The sequence below is a fragment of the Microtus pennsylvanicus genome, chromosome 4 (genome assembly GCF_037038515.1).
Source record: "Microtus pennsylvanicus isolate mMicPen1 chromosome 4, mMicPen1.hap1, whole genome shotgun sequence".
Classification (NCBI taxonomy): domain Eukaryota; kingdom Metazoa; phylum Chordata; class Mammalia; order Rodentia; family Cricetidae; genus Microtus; species Microtus pennsylvanicus.
The window spans coordinates 133,755,789-133,776,161 of NC_134582.1; the positions used below are offsets into that span (position 1 = coordinate 133,755,789).

A 20,373-nucleotide genomic window follows, 5' to 3' on the forward strand; every position below is an offset into this window, starting at 1 on the left:
TTCAGCTACTTTAACACATATGAAATTGATCTCTCGTTAAAATGATAGTGGTCTTCTTTTGATCCAGATAGCTTAATAGCCCTAAGAGAAAACAAATTACTTTTTTTCTGAGAAATTTGAACTTTAGTAGCCCATATGCCTAGCCACGAATTTGTTTATTCTTTATATGTAATGTCAGTAAAAAAAAAAAAGTGAATCCTGATTTCGCCAAATTCTTCTTAAGAAAATCAAAGGAAACATATATGTTTCTAAATATATACCCTTTGTAACATTTCGTCTAATGTATAGATACTTCATGTTGTTTTGTTTTGTCATGTTTTTGTCTTATTGGGTTGTTTTTTTTTTGATTCTTCATTTTTTGAGAGAAAGAAAGAACATGAAGATGGGTGTTTAGGGATCACCAGAGGATCTGGTACGATTTGAATGGAACAATATGATCAATATGTATTATATAAAAGAATTAATAAAAATAAAATAAAATTTAGCTTTCAAAAAATTTTGTGTAATATATTATAGCTGCTCTTGGAGAAGAAGTGAAATGAACTACTTCTTAAAACTTCCTCTGTGATGACATGATTTGACATATCTGGATGGTGTCTTAGAGGTCTAATGTTCATATTTCAGAATAATTAGCTTGCCATTCTGAAATAGCTTTTATTTTAAAGTTGAATCCATAGATCTAAACAATTTCTATTAAAGCCTATAGAATTCAAATTTACTTAGCATGTAAATATGCATATTCAAAATCTTACGTAAATTGTTATGATGATTGTTAAATGCTCATCGGTTTACTCATGAGCACATTATTAGCCCTAAGACTTGCTCATTGAACTTTCTTTATGCATTCTTGGTAGTAAAGTTAACTTGTCTGAGAAACTTATGAATGGGTGATTGCTTAATCAATCTGTTAAAATTGTGTCTGCATTTTCCAAGTTTCATTGAACAATAATATGATAATGTCTCAAATATATATATTATATATATACATAATATATATAATAGTTTTCATGCAGTATTTTCTGATTATGAGTCCCATTTTAAGAAAAACAGGAATGGCACTGGAAAAAATACAAGGACAATGTCAAACATAATAATATCAGTTGTTTACTATATGTCAAAAACTACAAAAAATTATATTAATTACTATCTATTCCTCATTCAATGGTGTTATGTACACCATATATAAAAGTCAAGAACAATGAGAGAGAGAAGAAACTTCCAGAATCTGCTCAATATTCTAAAATTAGGGCATGGTAAACTTCAGTTTTCCCACATCTACTGGCTCTGTTGCTTTCACTCTTGTGTCTTCCTGCCTCTCACATTAAGGGGCTGTTTAAAGCTCACCTGAGCTAGTGGGAGCTCACTGACTCTGGACTGACAGCTGGGGAACCTGCATAGGATGGAACTAGGCCCTCTGAACGTGAGTGACAATTGTGTGACTTGGGCAGTTTGTGGGGCCACTGGCAGCAGAGCCAATATTCATCCCTAGTGCATGAACTGACGTTTTGGAGCCCATTCCCTATGGAGGCATAGCTTACTTAGCTTGGATACCATGGGGAGGGCATTGGTTCTGCCTCAATTGATGTGACAGACCTTGTTAACCCCTAACCAGAGCCTCTCTGATGAGTGGTTAGGGTGGCAAGGGGGGAAGGTGGGGAGGAGAAGGGGAAGGAGAGGAACTAAGATTAATATGTAAAATAACAAAATTGTTTTAAAACATAGATAAAATAGCTGTTTCCATAACCTATTTAATGTTTACATACTCATTATTCAGAAATCGCCTTTATATTCTGTAAAAAGTTCTTAGAATCTAATTCTTTAGAAAAACTTTTGCATATTCTGTGTAATGTAGGAGCCAGCCATGATAGGCTAAATAAAAACAAACCACCCAAAGTAAGTTCTTTTGTTCCAACCATTATTACCTGCCAGTGTTGGTCTTAGACATCCTTAAGTTTAATGGAGGCCTGAAGCAATACCTGGTGCAGGAAGAACCACAAACTGAGATCACTGAGCACCACCCAAGAACAGACCATTCAAAGGAAATGCCTAAAGTTCCAACCCTTGTAGACAGGATCACCTGCCAGCACACTCACCAGGACACACCCCTAGACAAATGTCAGTCAATCAAGGGTCCTGATTCTTAGAAACCCCTCACACCCACCTTTACTACTATAAAAACCCAACTCTAACTGAGCTCACAGCTCTCCAATTATTTAAATATGTTAGATACACGGAGAGACCAAATTTGCAAACTTGTATAAAAGAAAGGCTCTTTGCTTTTACATATGGGACTTGATCTCCTTGTTGATATTTGGGGGACTTCACAGATCTGGACATAACATGTATGACATGCTATACCTTGTAATATAAAAAATTTGCTTTAAATCATAGATATCATAGAAACCTAATGATAAGTCACATAGTTGTATTTGTCTACGAACTCTTCATGTAGAATGCAGTGAAAGGTAAGATGAATATGTTTGTTCTGCTGAGTTTCCTAAGAAACAACACACTTAGTTCACTTGTTCAGGATTTCATATAATCATCTGTTGGATAAACAGTTAAAGGACAAGAGCCACGAAGGCATCTTTGTCAAACTGAGATCTGCCTTTGGTCACTTCCTAAGGTGTGCCATATTTGTTATGGTTTAAAATAAAATGCTGCAGGTCCCTGAGTGGCAACAGGCAGAAGGCAGCAGGTCATGAAACCATGGGGGCCACAAAGGCATTCATGTCCCAGGCAGGAAGCCCCTAAGTAGACTGCAGGCCATGAGGGCCAGAGGGTCCTAGGCAGGGAACTGCATGATGAGAGGGAGACTGACTGAGACAGGTAGGCACACCATGCAGAGGAAGTAGGTATTTATTTAGTGGGCTATGGAAAGGTAAGGGAAAAGGTGAGATAGAGGAAGAATGGGGAAGGGGGACGCCACAGCAGCAGCTACCTGTTTGGAAAAGAGACTGAAAGAGAAAAGACTCAGCTGGAATCAGGAAGATCTGCTTGCCTCAGTGGTGGGTGGGGGAGGGAGTAGGTGGGTCTTGTCTCTTAAAGGGACAGGACAGACCATTACAATATTGACCACTGCCTACAACAAAGTCAGGTCTTTAGATGCTTCCACTGTCAGTTCAAGCAGAACTCTACTCTTTATGATACACCAGACTCATAAAGCTCAAAATAGCAAATAACAGAAAAATGAGACACATTCCAATACATCTTGTGTCTAAAATCCCTGACTGTGGACCAGAGACACCAGCCATGAGCAGATACTGTGAGACAAGAAGGGTTTCAAATTCACAATTCTCTTCACCAGCTATATATAAGGTGATAATATGAATAATGACCCAATAAAATACAATGATGAAGTCCTCTTAGTAATGGAAGAAATATATCTTGGATTTATATTCACACATTAATCAGGCATTAGGTTAGAATTTAGTACAGTAAGGCTGTAATTAACAAGTGACTACATATGAGCTGCTTTGCAGGCCCTGGCTGTTCCCTCTAGGCTTGTATAGATGCAAAGAGTCATCTATATTTCATAGCTCTTGCTACTGCTGTGGGAAGTTCCAGGCAAGTGGATAGAAAAGTGGGGGACAATGGAGATGAAAAACAAACAACAAAAAACCACTTCTACTTTGTGTTATGATGAAAGTTGTTGAGAGCTGCTATCAATGCTTCTTTTAGAGATTTTTTTTAAAGTAGGTTTTAATTGACTTCCCAGACCCAGCAGTTTTCTTTCATCCTTGCTTAGGCTGAATTTGATGTCTGCTATATTCACAAACAGTATGGCACTTCTCATCAGAGCCGCTTTAGGGAATAATACTAGTGAGTATTTAAGAGAGGAAACAATGACACATATAAATGGCCCTATAGTGTGTTTATACATTAGAATGGCTGAAAATGCATAACAGATATCTGTACCCTAAAAAGACCTGAAAGAAAGCCAGAATATATTGATCAACAAAATTGGTCAATTTGCATCAATTTAAGCAGAAATAAAAGTAGAAATGTATGCCTGCCATTATCAATATACCAATTGCAATATTGCAGACATTTTTATACTGTAATGCCAATAATATTGCTGTAGCCATAGTTAAAATAAGCAAAGATGATTTTATTGTTATTAATGCTTTGAGAATCCCATGCATTGTATTTTGATTATCTACCTCCTCCTCCATTTGCTCTCAAATCTATTCCCCCCACTCAATATTCACCAACATTGTGTTGTCATTCTTTTTGTTTTAATTTATGAAGTCCAATTATTGTCACCAATATACTCTTGGATGTGTGACCATCTATTGGTCCATATTTGACCCACCAGGGATTTTACCTTAAAAAAACCTAACTCCCCCTCTCCAGCAGTTATCATTATCAATAGCTCCTCAGCTAGGGGTGGGATGTCAATCCCAGGTTACCCCTCTACCTTAAGATTGTTGTCTGCCTTGAACTTGTTTAGGTCTTGTGGATGTTGTCACAATCCTTGTAAACTCATATGTGCAACTAATCTGCTGTGTTCATGAAATACTATTTTGTTGTGTTTTGCTTTGTTTTGGTTTTTTAGTCATCCACCACCTCTGACTTTTACAGTCTTTCCACTTCATCTTCTACAATGGTCCTTGAACTTTAGAAGGGATTTTTTTTTTTAGTCAGATGAGTATCCAACTTGATACAATAAAGTTCTTGATTGACAAGGTATGCACACTGGTCTAATAATGGCACAAATATCAACTTCACAGTACAGAACTCATAGCTAGAACAGCATCTGGGCCAAGAACCAATGATTGAGCAGGTAATAGGTCCTATGAAAGCACCTAGTATTCTTCCTCTGCTAATGGCATGTAGTAGGAAATGACTTCTCAGTGTATCTGCACACACCATCACCTATCACATGGCAAGAATCATGGGTCCATATTAACAGCTTGAGAAAATTGAGTGCATAGGGTTTGACAACAGGAAGATACTTTGACATATGAAATAGAGAAAAAAAATGCTGGAATAGTATGTATAGCTCCACTTGCAGATAATAGGGGAAAAAAAACCTTAGAGAAAAACATTGCCGTAATCCACTATTAAATTATAAATTAGACAGAACAGAACGGCAACACCCAAGTGCAGAGGTTGAACTCAAAAGGAGGGAGCTAATCTAATTTGACCTTCTGCACGGACTTCCCCTTCACAGTGCAATAAAGAGAAAAAAGCGACCTCCAGTTGAAAAGCATTCCTTCTGGAAATGAAAATCAAGTCACATTGTGAAGACATAGAAGTGGGAATTTGCAAAAGAAAGTATTTCTCACACCTGACTATAAATGGACTAGGTACAAAGTCACCTTGAGAAATAACGAAATCAGCTTTGCTTAGAAGTCTGGATCCTAGGCTGAGGAAGACTTCTTCAAAGGATTATTTAACATATTGGAAGCTAAAGAGAGTTTTCTTTTACATTTTTAGTTGGTGAACTCTTATTATTTTTCAGATTCTGTATAGAATCTGGATTTGATACCTTACTTACCAAGCCCTTTCCCATCATAGAAGAGTAAAATGTTCTCATTTATTATTCTACAATTTGGAGTTGTGGATTTAGCTAATTACTTAGGTTTTACTCTTGCATAGAAATGATGATAGATTAGAATCTCAAGAATTTTTCCCACATAACCATAATTATTTCCATACCATTGATTGAACCCTTTGTCTTACTTCTGTTTATTTCCCAGGACTCTTTTGTCATATGTTGAATCTATACATATACACACATTTTCTTTAAAATGCTTGAAGGAATTATTACACCTAGTTCATTGCTAATATGGGTATATACATAGTTGAGTGACAAAAACAGAAATAAATTGAACCATTTCGTCTACCCTTTCGTCTTAGTATCCTGTGTAGCCTACTTAGAAAGGTGTGTCAAATTCCTTACCTATATTGAGTATCTGTTTTTGTTGCTGTTGTTTGTTTTTGTTTATGTGCTTTTCAGTCTTAGCTCTTACATGTCAAAGCTATGTTAGTATATGATATAAGACTCAAGACAATGACTGTGCATTTATTGCCACTCTTTTTTTTATGATAATGGCATTTTCTTGGATTTCTGTTTGCATTTTGTTTGTCACTTATTGCCTTTATTTGGGGTTTATTATAGTCACTGAATTTTAGTTATTCTTCCTTATTCCAAAAGTTTTAAAGTTGTAGTTGTCATTTTTTGTGTGAAGTAGATATTTTTTATTAAACTAGTTGAAAATTTTCATCGAATATAATTAACAATCCATTTCATATTTGAATATAACCACCCACAACTAAAAGACAACCTTTGGCAAGATTTTACCAATCAGGCTTTGTGTTTCTTGTAATTGGCTGGATTATTAGATGAACTTACTAAAGAACACACATATTTCTTTGTAATCTTAATAATAAAAATACCTGGCATTTATAGCAGTTAACATTGATTAAAAATATTTCTCAGCTATTTTTTCTCACCACCCTATTAATTCTATGCAATCTACAATGTTAAGTTGTTTTCTAATTTGATATGTCAGGGACCATAGCCCCAAAATGACAAACAAGACAACGTAAACATTAGCAATATATTTTCTTACATTTCTGGCCAAAGACTGAAAATCAATGTGTACACAGATGTGGTTTCATCTGAGGCTTCTGTCATTAACTTACTTATATCCCCACCTGAGCTTTCTTCTGTTTGAAACCCCACCATACTTTCCTGTGTTCAAACTGCCCTTCTTATGAGGAAGCCATTCACATTCCAGTGCTACAGTTCCTAAGTTCTCTTGGATTCTTGATGGCTTCGTCTTTATCCTCGGGGAAATTTTGATCCACTCAGTTCATTCTGCAGTTGCATTTAATCTTGGCCTTTCTGATAATCGATTTATTACTGAAGGTTTTATCCGAACACTTGTGCTAGTCTTCATAACCTATGAAAAAAAAATCTCTTGTGTGTGTGTGTGTTTGTACTTGCTGAATTTAATTGACACCCAATGTAGATGCAAGGAATTAGTTATAATTCTTTGTTTCCCAAAAGTATTTGGATACATCTCTGTATGTTGGTCAAACTTATTTCAATAATAATAGTACATACATTCCAGTTCGTGAGACAAAGCAATAAATACCTTTCTTCTGGCAGTGACTGTACACTCTGAATGACCTCCAATTCTATGTTACTCTATTGTCAAAGAGGAACTATGACTTTGGTGGCCTTATGTTTTTGATATACTCTTGTTTTATTATTTGTTGGAGGAGGTAAAAGTTGTAATAGTCTCAGGAAGGATTGCCTCATTTATATGAATCCATTGCTCAACTTGGAAATCCCTGAGCTTGAACACTTCCACAGGATTTACCTGCCCAGTATTTCCAGATACAAATATTATCCTCATCTGCACCTCAGAAAAGTTGCTAAAACAGCATGCTTGCAACCTCTTGATTCATTATTAGCTTGTAACTAAGGCATTATTTCTTTGAGTGCTTCCATAATTCTGCTGGAAAAGCCTGCCCGTTTTTGGTTGTTGCTGATAGTGGTGATTGTTTCTTACACCTGTGATTATTCAAAAGTGCCTCAGTTCTATTTGTGTGTTCTCATCAAACAGTTTCTGTTTGGATTTGTGTGCATTAGTAGCTGTTTCTGATTCTCCAGGACTCCCGAGAGTCAGCATTTTCCATCCCATATATGTGTCTACATGTGTAAATATAAGACATTTTGTCCATAGCCTATTGATTTGATGTACTATATTGAATGATTACTGAATTTTTACTGATATAACATGCTTGTAATCAATTCTTTGTTCACGACATTGAATTACTCTTTATATATTGTTAGATTTGATTTGTTAATAGCTTTGAAGTATTTTTCTTCTTAATGTTCATGAGAGATATTTATACACAGTTTCATTTCTAATACTAGTTTGGGTTTGTGTATTATTTGGAACGTTATCAATCTATTCACACTCTTTAACAGGCAAATTCATATTTTATTGTGGATTTTTCTCTTTGTGAGTTCTGATTCGTGTGTATTTCAAGGAATTGGCCCATTCATTACATCTAGAGTTTTCTGTTCTGCCAAGTCCTGCAGCTGCTCAGTACCAAATAAACACACAGAGCCTTATACTGATCCCTAATTTCCTGTAATTATAAAATACACCCCTGCCCCCACACCCCACACAATTTTGTACTTTATCCTGTAAATGCCGATGGCTGAAGTTTGAGTTATTTTGAAACATCATTTGGTTTCTTCTGAAACTTCTTTGCTCTAAGTGTTATCTCTCCGTTATCATCTTCTAGTTTAATTCTACCGCGGTCTGAGAGCCAGATCACTTCCATTCATTTCACTAGGCTACCATGTGGGTTGTTTTTTTCCAGAATGCCACCAATTTCAGTGATTTTTATGTGTAAGCTTGAGAAGAATGTATCTTCCTCCTTTGCTGATTGAAGCATTGTATAAATGTAAATGAGACCCAGTTGATTGATGTTCTTCACTTCAAACATGTCTTGACTGCTTTGTTCCTTCTGATCTGTCAATCACTGCTAAAGAAAGGTTGAAGTCTTCAGCTATGATAATAGATTCATTTCCTTTCTCCTTTAGATATATTTACTTTTTGTCTCAAGTATTTGATAACGCTTTTTTTAGGCACCTATGCTACTCTTTGTCTTACTGGATGCTCTCAGGTCATCCTAGATCTTTGCTTTGATATCTCGTAGCCAGGTTTTGTTTTGTCCTTGTACTCTGAGGCCAGAGGTTGCTATTCAGTCTTTCTTCCACCTCCTCCCACCCCACTCTCTGTCCTTTTTTTATTTAGAAGTTGTTTTCTCTGTATCTCCGGGATCTGTGAAGAGTTGCTCATTTTCGCTGTGTTCAGATGACTTTCTTATTTGTAAGGAGTTGAGGGTGATTTCAAAGCCCCTTGTATATTACACCCAACAGCATAGTTCTGTGCTTTGTGCATTTATAATTATTAGATTTCTGTTTCTGCAACACCAGAGTTCAAGATAGAAGTTAATAGTTCTACTGTATACCCATACACCAATTAAGGTTCATCGAATATAAAATATTCAAATGGGTTAAACTTTTATTAATATTGACTGCATTGTTGTTGTTTTTATATTTTATTAACTATTGTTAACCTCTATTAATTTCTTAGTTTCAAGAGAAATTTACATATTTACTATTCTGAATTTTTTTCTTTTCATCAAATGAGATTGGAGTATTTTTTTTAAACTTAAAACTCTGTTAAACCATGCACTTCTAAGGATGAAACTTAATCTCAGTCTTCTACTATGACCTGTCTGTGGTGATTAAACAGAATCACTGAGAGCTGCTGGGACTAAGATGGAATCACACTCTCTTCTTGAAAGACCCTACAGACCCCCTCCTCAAAACCGGCAGCTAGCATGCTCCCGGGGGAACGTCCTGTTTGCTTAAAAAAAAATTCTCCGGATCAGCAGCCAGCCTGCTCTAGAAAGAACATCCCATGTGCTTGAGAGAGCAGGATGTCTATGAGATAAGGAAGACTGCAGGGCAGGATGTCAATAAGATAGGACATCAACAAAGCAGGTAGACTGCAAAACAGGATATCTATGACATAGGAACAGTCATGCCCCCCCGCCTCATTCCCATAACCATGCTTTTGCTTCTGTAAACTTGCTTTTTGCTGACACCCCACCTCATTCCGATCAACCGATAACCACGCTTTTGCTTCTGTAAACTTGCTTTTTGCTCTTCCCTATAAAAAGACCTTCCCCCATTCTGCAGGTGCGCAAGTCCTCCGAAAGACTTTGCTGACCGCAGGTACCTGTATTTACTCAATAAACCTCTTGCTAATTGCATCCTGTGGTCTGGACTCGGAGTGTCCTGGTTCTGGGGACTTCATTGGAGGAAAAGGTCCTCTCTGAGGGTCTTTCACTTCTCACTCATACTTTACCTATACTACTTTTCATGAGTTAAATGCTTAATGAAACAAGCAAAGTGTTCCTGATATCCCACGGTGTCCACTCCTGGAATCCCAGTCAACACAGAGACCTTCCTGCTGTGCTGCAGGGATATGGAGCTTCTGTGAGATGCAACATTGGAATTCAGGGAAAGCTATGCAGTTTGTCTCTGCCTTTACCCATGCAACCTGGATGCATGATTGTCGCTAAAGCAGCACATTCTTCTATAGTCTCAGCATGAATACTCAGACTTGTATAGCTTCTATACAAGTCACTAAATTTTCTTCATATAATTAAATATTGTGGAGTTGATCTGTCAAAAACCTTGACCATAACATTATAATAAATTAATGTTATGCTTTCTTCATTACATGGGTCAGTATTTTTGCTTTAATCTTTAATGCTGAATATTGATATTCAGCATTAAAGATTTTCTATTGTAATAGTAAAGATTTTGTATATATTATTTTGATTGCTAAATGACTTAAATAATCCAAATCAATTTCATTGAGGATGATCAAATCTACCTTTAACATCCAACCATAACAAAGTTGTTTCCTCTGGTTATTGTTTTAGGTGTATATTATCGAGGAATCAGGACTAAACATCTTGATGTGGTCCATAATGCAAAACAAAGACACTGGATGGACCTATGCACATGTACCTCTCTCTAGTAATAGTCCATTCAAGGTGGTGTTTGAAGCTGACTTAGGTGGAAAGGAAGACATCTTTATTGCTCTTGATGATATCACTTTTACCCCTGAATGTGCTTCTGGAGGTAAGTGATCCCTTCAGAAAATAGGTATAAATATTGAATTCATATCTAAATATACAGTAATTGGGAGATGCAGGGGAATTACATTTACTTCTGAATGAAGTCCTGCTCCCAAGTGTTGAATATATAAGTGCACATGTCAAGAGGTAGTCTCTCTGCCCATGAACTTTGTCATAAAATTTTCATGACTTTGGGGCAGCAAATTAGCACTGCACTAAAGCAGCTTCAGAAAGTCCAAGGGAACATCCTTCAATTGCTACGGCTTCACTGCCTACTTTTCTATTCCAGATTATCGTAACTGGCCAAGGCAAAGTGCATCTGCTGCTGCCACCCTGCACGTTCTCCACATCCATTTCATCCATTCTCCTCACTTTGTCAGTCTTTCCCTTCCCGAGGCTCCTTCCTTTTTTTATTTGTGTCAAACAACCTAGAACAGTCTCTGTATTTCAGCAGGAAAACACAAACATTATCAGGGCCCCCTATAACTGACACCTGAATATTTAGGATGTCTCCAGTTAAGTGGGGGTATTTGTTCTCTGGTAAATAATCAATTAATAATAGATAGAAATAATGTTATTTTAAAATGTGTTCTGTGACTAGGAAGTTGCCTTGGTGGTTAAATGCTTGCTGCAAATCAAGGAGACTGGAGTTCAGCTCCCTAGAACCCATGCAATGGCCAGGTGGGCATGGTAATCTACCTGCAGATCTAGTCTGGGGAGCAGAGGCAGAAAATTCCCAGAGCAAAGCTGGCTAGCAAAACTAACCATTTTGGTGATCTCAGGGTTTGATCTCTGTCACTGAAGAAGCAGGAGTTCTACTGCATTGTATAAGGTAGAAGAGTAATGGAGGATGACTTTTGAGGTGAAACTCTGGTCTCCAAATGTAATGGCACCTATGTGAACCTACACACACAAACATGCTCACATACATAAAAATATGAATACATGTATATACATGTGTATCTCATATACATAAAAATAAAAAAGAAAACATTGTGGTCTTAAATTTTTGAATTTTACCCCAGATACTAACTCTAATACAGTTATTTATTATTCTTTCCAAATAAAACAATTTAAGGAAACCACCAAGTCCCTTAGTTGTGATCAATTCCATTAATGCTGTTTAATTCCATTGGTTATATTTTATTAGTATATATCTTTTAGTATTTTTTGACAATAGAATTCACACTGTTGAAAGCATAGTTAACAAATGATGCTGGCATAACTGAATATCAACATGTAGAAGAATGAAAATAGATCCATGTCTATCACCATGCACAAAACTCAAGTCCAAATGGATCAAAACCCTCAACATAAAGCCAAACACACTGAACCTCATAGAAGAGAAAGTGGAAATACACTTTAAATGTATTGGCACAGAATATCACTTCCTAAATATAACCCCAATAGCTCAGACACTGAGAGAAACAATTAATAAATGGGACCTCCTAAAACTGAAAAGCTTCTGTAAAGCAAGGGAAATGGTCAACAAGACAAAATGGCAGCCTACAGAATGGAAAAAGATCTTCACCAACCCCACATCAGACAGAAGACTGATCTCTAAAATATACAAAGAACTCAAGAAATTGGTCATCCAAAGAAGAAATAGTCCAATAAAAAATGGAGTACAGACCTAAACAGAGAAATCTAAAATGGCTGAAAGACACTTAAGGAGATGCTCAATATCATTAGTCATCAGAGAAATGCAAATTAAAACAACTCTAAGGTTCCATCTTACACCTGTAAGAATGGCCAAGATCAAAAACATTGATGACAACTTATGCTGGAGAGGTTGTGGGGTAAAGGGAACACTCCTGCATTGCTGGTGGGAATGCAAGCTGGTACAGCCCTATTGTATATCAGTATGGTGATTTCTCAGAAAATTAGGAAAAAAACCTTCCTACATAACCAGCAGTATCACTTTTGGAGTATATACCCAAAGGATGCTCAGTTGTACCAAAAGGACAAGTGCTCAATTATGTTCATAGCAGCACTGTTTGTAATAGCCAGAATCTGGAAACAACTTAAATGCTCCTCGACCAAAGAATGGATAATGAAAATGTGGCACATTTGCACAATGGAGTATTTGACAGCAGAAAAAATAATGATATCTAGAAACATCATATTGAGTGAGGTAACCTAGACCCAGAAAGACAAATATATGTATTCACTCATAAGTGGCTTTTAGACATAAAGCAAAGAAAACCAGCCTATAATTCACAATCCTAGAGAACCTAGACAACAAAGAGGACCCTAAGAGAAACATACATAGATCAAATCTACATGGGAAGTAGAAAAAGACAAGATCTCCCGAGTAAATTGGGAGCATGGGGACCATGGATGGATGGGGAGAGGCAGGAAGGGGAGCAGAGAAAGATGGATAGCTCAATAAAATAAATAAAAAAGATTTATTTTAAAAATAAGAAAATAAAACTTAGAAAAATTCAAATTGTTGTTCAGTTCCATGGTCTGTCACAATGGCTTTATCTTTCTTCAAAACTGAGGATATATAGCTATCTGATTTTCAAAAAAATGTTCCTGGGTATGCAAATGATTTCCTACTACCCTTGCTAAGAACTGCAGGGAGCCAAGCACGTGTAGCTCCCTGTTCTCTGACCCTTTTCTGTGAAGCAGTCTTTGAGTCAGTCTCCTTTGTCTCTCTAGCTTTTTGCACTCATGGATGTCCTTATAACATTTGTGTAGGAACCAGAAAAAAGTTCTTTCAACTTTCTTATTTTTTTTTTCCTGAATAAGCTCTTGTCCTTACCATTTTTTTTCTAAAGATAACTCTCTTACCATTCAAGACTAAATGCACAGCCCTGGTCATTTTTTTCTTAACATCTCCTAGCAGCTGTTCCATAATCATGTTCTCTGGCAATCCTACATATGTATGTATAAACAATAAGAACTAAGAATGACTGGAAGATATATGACTGTATGTATATGTGTGTGCGTACATGTGTGCATTTATGAGTGTGTGCATGTGTATGTGTGTTACTCTGATTTTTGTATCTTCAGGAATTAAAGGATATCACTCATATCTTAAGCTTAATGAAGAAAGTAGATTTGGCCTGAACATTGCTATTATTCAGATGATAATAGCAATTTGTCATATAATATTCCCTAAATAAAGTTATTTATTAGAACTAACAACAGTGAATGCATGAGAAGCTGATTGACCCTGATGGAGTGGTAATTCTTTCTAGATGTATTATATAGTAGACTTACTGTTGAGAGGCTTATAAACATCTAATACGTGGACCATGAAATCTTACACATCTTCTCTGTCACCTTGTGGATTGCGTGTGCCTCTCCATAGCTTCCTGGCAGAGGGATTCATTGCTGATTGGTCAGAAGCTTTCTAGGAATAAATTTAAGGAGTGATTCTGAAGGTACAGTTGTCAAATCTCATAGAAACATGCCCGGGAGTCTTTAGAATCACCCAATAAACCTGAAATAGCTTAATTTGAAGATCTGGAAAGAAGAAATAACTATAATATACAGTGTAATGCTAGACTCATATTTTAAAATCCTTAAAGAAGTGTCCTTTTAGTGCAGGTAGAAATGTCTTTCCATGTGATTAGCACTGTAATGAAAATTTTAGAAACATACAGAGTAGGTGAATTTTCCATTGAAAAATAGCATGAGAAAAATATTCATATTATGTTGGTGAATGTGAAGGACATAACTAATATCAACAGAAGACTGTGTTTTTTAATAAATATAGAAAATGACAAAGAAAATATAAAACCATATTAATAATCTACAGATACCATCTGTGCTGTCTGAAGGTGTATACAAAACAATATACAACTCTGAGAAAAGAAAATGAGAATAGTATGTCTTTTTTTTGCTATATTGTTAAATGTCTACTTGAAACAATTTTATTTCTAGTTGTGAAGAAATCTGTATGTGTCAGCAGAGACTCCTCTTTCCTCTTTGCCCCCCAAAATGATCACACAGAAACTATTTTAATTACAACACTGGCCAATGACTTAGGCATATTTCTAGCTAGTCTGATTAAGCCTCAGCTGTTTACTATTCAGCGAAGCATTAGACATAAGCCTTGTGGATGAACGATCCTTTATTTTTCAGTCATCTGATTTTTCTATCATTGCACATCAGAAATATCAGTGTCCCATAGCAACAGGTCACCTTGAGCTTGATTTGCACCAGTAACATTCCTCCAGTTGTGTTGAATTTCCAGGAAGCAGCCAAAAACTCAGAATTTTTAGACTTTCAGAAAGAGAACAGGAATTTTAATTCCTGAGAAATATTTGCTAAGACAACTCAGCAGCAGTTGGTATGAAGAAAATAAAACTTCTTTCCTACCAAGGCCAACAGTGCATGTCTGTAGCATTTAGTACCATGGAGGTTAAGACAGGAACATTTTTAATTTTAGAGCATCTTGGGCTGCAGAATGAGAACACGTCAAAAAAGTAACAAAGAGGGTAGGCAAGACAGAGGGTGAGACAGGCTAGGAAGAAGTATGGGAAGGGAGACAGAAGAGGCAAACAATGAAAACTATTTACCAGTTCTCTTGAATAAGGGTAAATGTTTCATGTAAAAATTAATAACTGATGATTTTTAATAAATTCCTCTCCAAAATACATGTTTTACTATGTTTTATTGACTAGAAATCCTGAGAGTGTGACACATATCCTTACGTTATCACCTTATAATAAGGGATGCTGTAAATTAGTGCTTGCTATGTGAAGTGGTCAATAGATATTTCCATTATTTCTTCCAGTATTGATTCATCTCTCAGCCCTCCACAAAGGGGAAACCAAAACTGTCCTATGCTTAGACTACTTGCTTTGTTCTTCTTCCCTCAGTTGGCACAATCCAAACATCAGTAAGACATGGAATTAACTTGGTTTGTGATAATTTTCTGCTGACCTTGTAACAAACGCTACAAATTCTGAGTCTACAGGGGAATGCATTCATTTTCATAGAATACGTTTTTTAAATTATTTTTAAATTGATTCTTTGTGGATTTTGCATCCCGGATCCCACTCATCTCCCCATCCCCTCACATCTGCCCCTACCTTTACAAACCACCCCCACAAAAATAAAAATAAGAGAAAAACCAAAAACCAAACCAAACAAAAAGAAGAAGGAGGAAGAAGAGAAGAGAAGGAGGAAGAGATCTCACTGTGGAAGCTATAGTGCGGCCCATTTATTTATTCCATTCTTGTCTTGTAAGTGCTCATTGGTCTGATTGAGACCTGTGGCTTCTGCTACGCTATGGATAATGAGCTCTCCCTGGGACTCCTCTTGCATATCCTGTTGCTGCTTTGTTCTCATGGAGATCCTGCAGCTTTTCATCTGCAGGTCCAGCCTCTTTACATGATCCAGTAGTTCATAGATGAAGGGGATGCTGGGGTGAGCTTGCTCACAGCCTTGGTTCTGGGTCTAGGTGGTACTTGGCTGGCCAGAGCGCCAGCTTTCCTTCACCATCACCAACTGGTGAGCTCTCCAGCACTGCCTTTTCTAGCTCACCCAGTGCAGCCTGCAGCAAGGAGCTGGGCCAGTTCTCCTGCTCTCGGGTTCTCAGATTTGGTCCACCCACACTCACACCCAAAAGCCTGTCTTAGTCCTAAGGATCCCCAAGCAGACAACACCTGGTGCCCTGACCTGCTGAGAGTTCAACACCCCTTAGTGGTGCCTGCCATGGTTCCCCCTGGCCTAGTCCAGTTTCATCTCAGGTGGAGGCTGTAGCCCACTGAGAATTACTGTTCCACAACTGAGTTTGAAGACCCAGCCCTTCCCCACCCTAGAAAGTGCCTACCTTGGGTGGCAGAGGTGACAAGGACAGTGATGACATAGAGACTTCAAAATGCTGCATCTGAGTGGGTCATGACACAAGCCAGGGGCAGGAGCAAGGCTCTCAGCAGACTTCTCCCCTCACTCATTACTGCCAGAGGTGAGAGAGCTGTCTGGGGTCACAAGAGTGGGAGAACCAGTCCTGTCCCTCACTAGCTGTGGCGTTCAAGAGAGTGGGGACCCTCACCTCCACCTGGGCAGCACACTAGAGCTGACCCTGTTGTCTGGGATACAGGTGAGGCGGCATTGAGGGCCTGAGAGCAGAAGAGCTAATCACACCCCCTCAGCAATCTAGAGAAGGGAGGAAAAAAGAGAAAGAGAGAGAGAGAGAGAGAGAGAGAGAGAGAGAGAGAGAGAGAGAGACATAGAGAGATACATAGAGAGAGAGAGACAGAGAGAGTGAGAGAGAGAGACAGAGAGAGAGAGACAGAGAGAGAGAGAGACAGACAGACAGAGAGAGACAGAGAGAGAGAGAGAGAGAGAGAGAGAGAGAGAGAGAGAGAGAGAGAGAGAGAGAGAGAGAGAGAAAGAGAGGTGATTTCTGTTTTTCTTTTCCTTTTTTGGATAAAGAGGATTTCATTTTTTACCATGATTAAGAAACAGTTTAGAAGGTTGTGAGGACACAGATGTTTCCAAAACTGAGGGGAGGTTGTGTTGTATTGAGCAATGAATTATCTCATACTATTTATGATACAGTTCTATATAGTTTTTCCAAAAGTCAAATGAGTAGACCAAGACCAGAAGATACCAATGCAGGCAATTGAGGCACAGGAAGGAAACACGTCTCCACATTGGAGTTCACTGCCCTGCTGGGCTGAAAAATGTCTTTCCACAAGTCTTGGCAAGCCTTTACTGTCAATGTGACACAGCCCAGTGTCATCTTAGTAAAGATGCCAGATTGTGCAGTATGATGTACAGATTTGTAACCAGAACACTTGAGCGGCCGAGGCAAAAAGATCATGAGTTCAAGGCCTGCTAGGGCTCCATGGTAAAACCCTGTCAAAAACAAGAATGGCAAAGATCCACGGATCTTTATTTCTCAATGGGGAAGAGGCCAGACATTTGGGTTCCAGGCATCCTTAGAATTAGGCTCTCTTTGAAAGCTCCATTGAAGGGGTTGCACAGGTCAAGGTCAATGGGCATGTCCATAAAGGACAGTCTTGACTACTAATTGATGTATCAAGGCACAGTTTCCTCAGTATGTGGTTCTATGCTGTAGAAGACACCTGACTGAGTACAGAATAGTGAGCCAGCCCAAAGTACTCCTCCACAGGTCCTGCCTTCAGGTGCCTGCCTTAAGGGCAAGTTCTGACTTTTCTCAATGATGTGTCTTGACCTGAAAGTGTAAGTTAAATAAACCCTCCCCATCCCAAGTCATTTTTGGATAGATTTTTTTCACTTTGTTTATTGTATGTATGCTTTGTATAGTTTTCATTACAGCAGATTTAGAAAAAAACTAAAGTACCCCAAACCTATGCCCATTTTAGAACCTCCAAATATAATCTTACTTAGAAATGAGGTTTTGAAGACATAGTTAAAGTGAAACCTTGGATGATCTCAAACTGGATTATGGGACACCCTTTAAACTAATGTAGACGGTGTGCTTATTAGAAGAGTCACATGGAGATAGACAAATGGAATTCTATATGCTGAAATAGGTAGAGATTAAAAGTAATCCATTTGCAAGCAATAATTTACCTGGATTCTTAGTAAAACAACAATGTAATAAAAAAAGAAGAATCGGCTTCTTCCATGGAGACTTCAAAGGGAACCTACCTCTGAGAAGGACTTGAGCTCAAATGTTTGATCTCTGGAACTATGGGTACATAAAGATCTGTGGATTTTTGTTGTTTTTGACAGGGTTTTACAATGGAGCCCTAGCAGGCCTTGAACTCATGGTCTTTCTGCCTCGGCCTCTCAAGTGTTCTGGTTACAAATAGGTGTCACCATACTGCAATATTTGTAATTTAAACCACCCAGACTGCGCTGCTTTCGTGTGCCCACCCTAAGAACCCAATGTTGCTAGATTCTATCAATGTACACATTAAAAATCAAGCCCTGGGTTCAAATTTTCAATGCACCAATTAACTGCCCAATGGGCTTGAGTTTTTCACCCATGAAAAAATAACAATCAGGACTTAAGATTTTGCCCCTCTGAAACATTTGCATTAGCCATTTCAATGGGTAAATGAGAAATGCTATTTTTAAGCCTGAGAATAACTCTTATGTGACACTACATATGAAGTCATCCACTGATTAATACCCTCACCAGAACATGCTGTCTGATGTCCTATCCACTACATAAGCACAGCGGACATCAAGCTCCGCTGATGGCTTCCAAAAGCTCAGAAGGCTATCTTCGGTGACCACCGTGGACATTTTATTCTCCTTCTAACTTATTTTTGTTAAATAGAAAGAAAATAGACCTTCCAAAACCTAAGACAGATTCCAAAGGAAAGAAACATTGACCCAGGGTATCCCTTTTATCTTGACTTGCTAAATCTAAATTATTGGCAACTATCAAGTTGCTAAAAAAATAAGAGAGAACTTAGAGTGATTCAAGGCAACAGGAAGCTAGGAAATTTCGTGGGGGTGTTTGTAAATTTGTTTTGATTTTGGTTTTTTTTTAATTTATTTATTTATTTATTAAGGATTTCTGCCTCCTCCCTGCAACCACTTCCCATTTCCCTCCCCCTCCCCCGATCAAGTCACCCTCCCTCATCTGCTCGAAGAGCAATCAGGGTTCCCTGACCTGTGGGAAGCCCAAGGACTGCCCACCTCTATCCAGGTCTCGTATCTGGAGGCTGAGAAGCTTCTGTATAACTGTTGAAAAATAACTTTCTTTCCATTCCTGAATGGAGGCCACATTCTTCTTTTCTGCTGTCCTTTTCACATGAATCCATTGGACTTGAAGATAAGAAAGCAAGAACCAGAAACTTTGGTTAGAAGTGAGAGTCATGCAAATTCAAGGGGCCAAACTTCCATCCTTTGCTCCACTGCCTTTGGGGAAGTCACCTTACTTGCTCTTTCTTCCCTGCTGGGCATTAGACAGGAAGGAATTAGTCAGATAAAGGTGAGAAATCCAAATTACACCATTCATTTTAAGATGAGGTCAATTTATGAGACACTAGCTGATGCAAAACTATAAAATTGATTCATACATTCAAATTATTTTAAATAAATTTAATTTTAACTGCAATTCCTACCATATACATGTTCTTTCTACTGACTTAAACTTTATATGATTCTCAAACAGTCTTAAAGCCAAAGATCACTTGTTACTGCTATATTGAAAACAAACAAAATGGCGTAATGGTGATGGGGATATTTTAATAGAGCAAAGATAAACTGTCAAACAACAAACTATGTTAAATTACACAGTAACACATAAGGGAATTACAAACTTAAAAGCTAGGGATTTTAAAATAGAATGAACTTCCTGTGGAGAGGATTAAGGATACTTACTTCTTGAAGAAGCAAGCTTTGGCTTTGCCCTTGAAATCAAAGGATTTTCACAAGAGGGGATAAAGGGCAAGGAGTTCTTAGCCAGGTATTCATCAGGGCTAAAGTTATGGAGATAGGAGAGCTAGAAAAAAAACAAGAGGCCTTTTTTGAAGGGATCATTTTTATAGACATAGATAACAAAGTATTTGTGTTAAAGGGTAAGAAACAAATTTAGTAGTTGGCTGGAAACTTTCAGTAATTTTCTTCTACTGTATATTATATGAGTTTATATATTTGATGGTTTTTACTGTTGTTTTCTCTTCCCATTTGTCATTAGAATATAGTGTGTTTGTTGTTGGCAATGCACATTATCATTTGGTCTAAATGTTACATCATTTTCAAGAGTGATTC

General features: G+C 37.6%; 1 protein-coding gene across 2 annotated transcripts in view; it reads left to right on the forward strand.

Annotated features, from left to right (window-relative positions):
* Malrd1 (MAM and LDL receptor class A domain containing 1) overlaps positions 1 to 20,373 on the forward strand; it is a 598,349-nt gene that overhangs the window by 460,067 nt on the left and 117,909 nt on the right. For both annotated transcript variants that reach the window (XM_075971104.1, XM_075971103.1), the window contains one exon: positions 10,495 to 10,696. In XM_075971104.1, the coding sequence (XP_075827219.1) occupies positions 10,495 to 10,696 (202 nt within the window). The remainder of the gene's footprint in view (positions 1 to 10,494; positions 10,697 to 20,373) is intronic.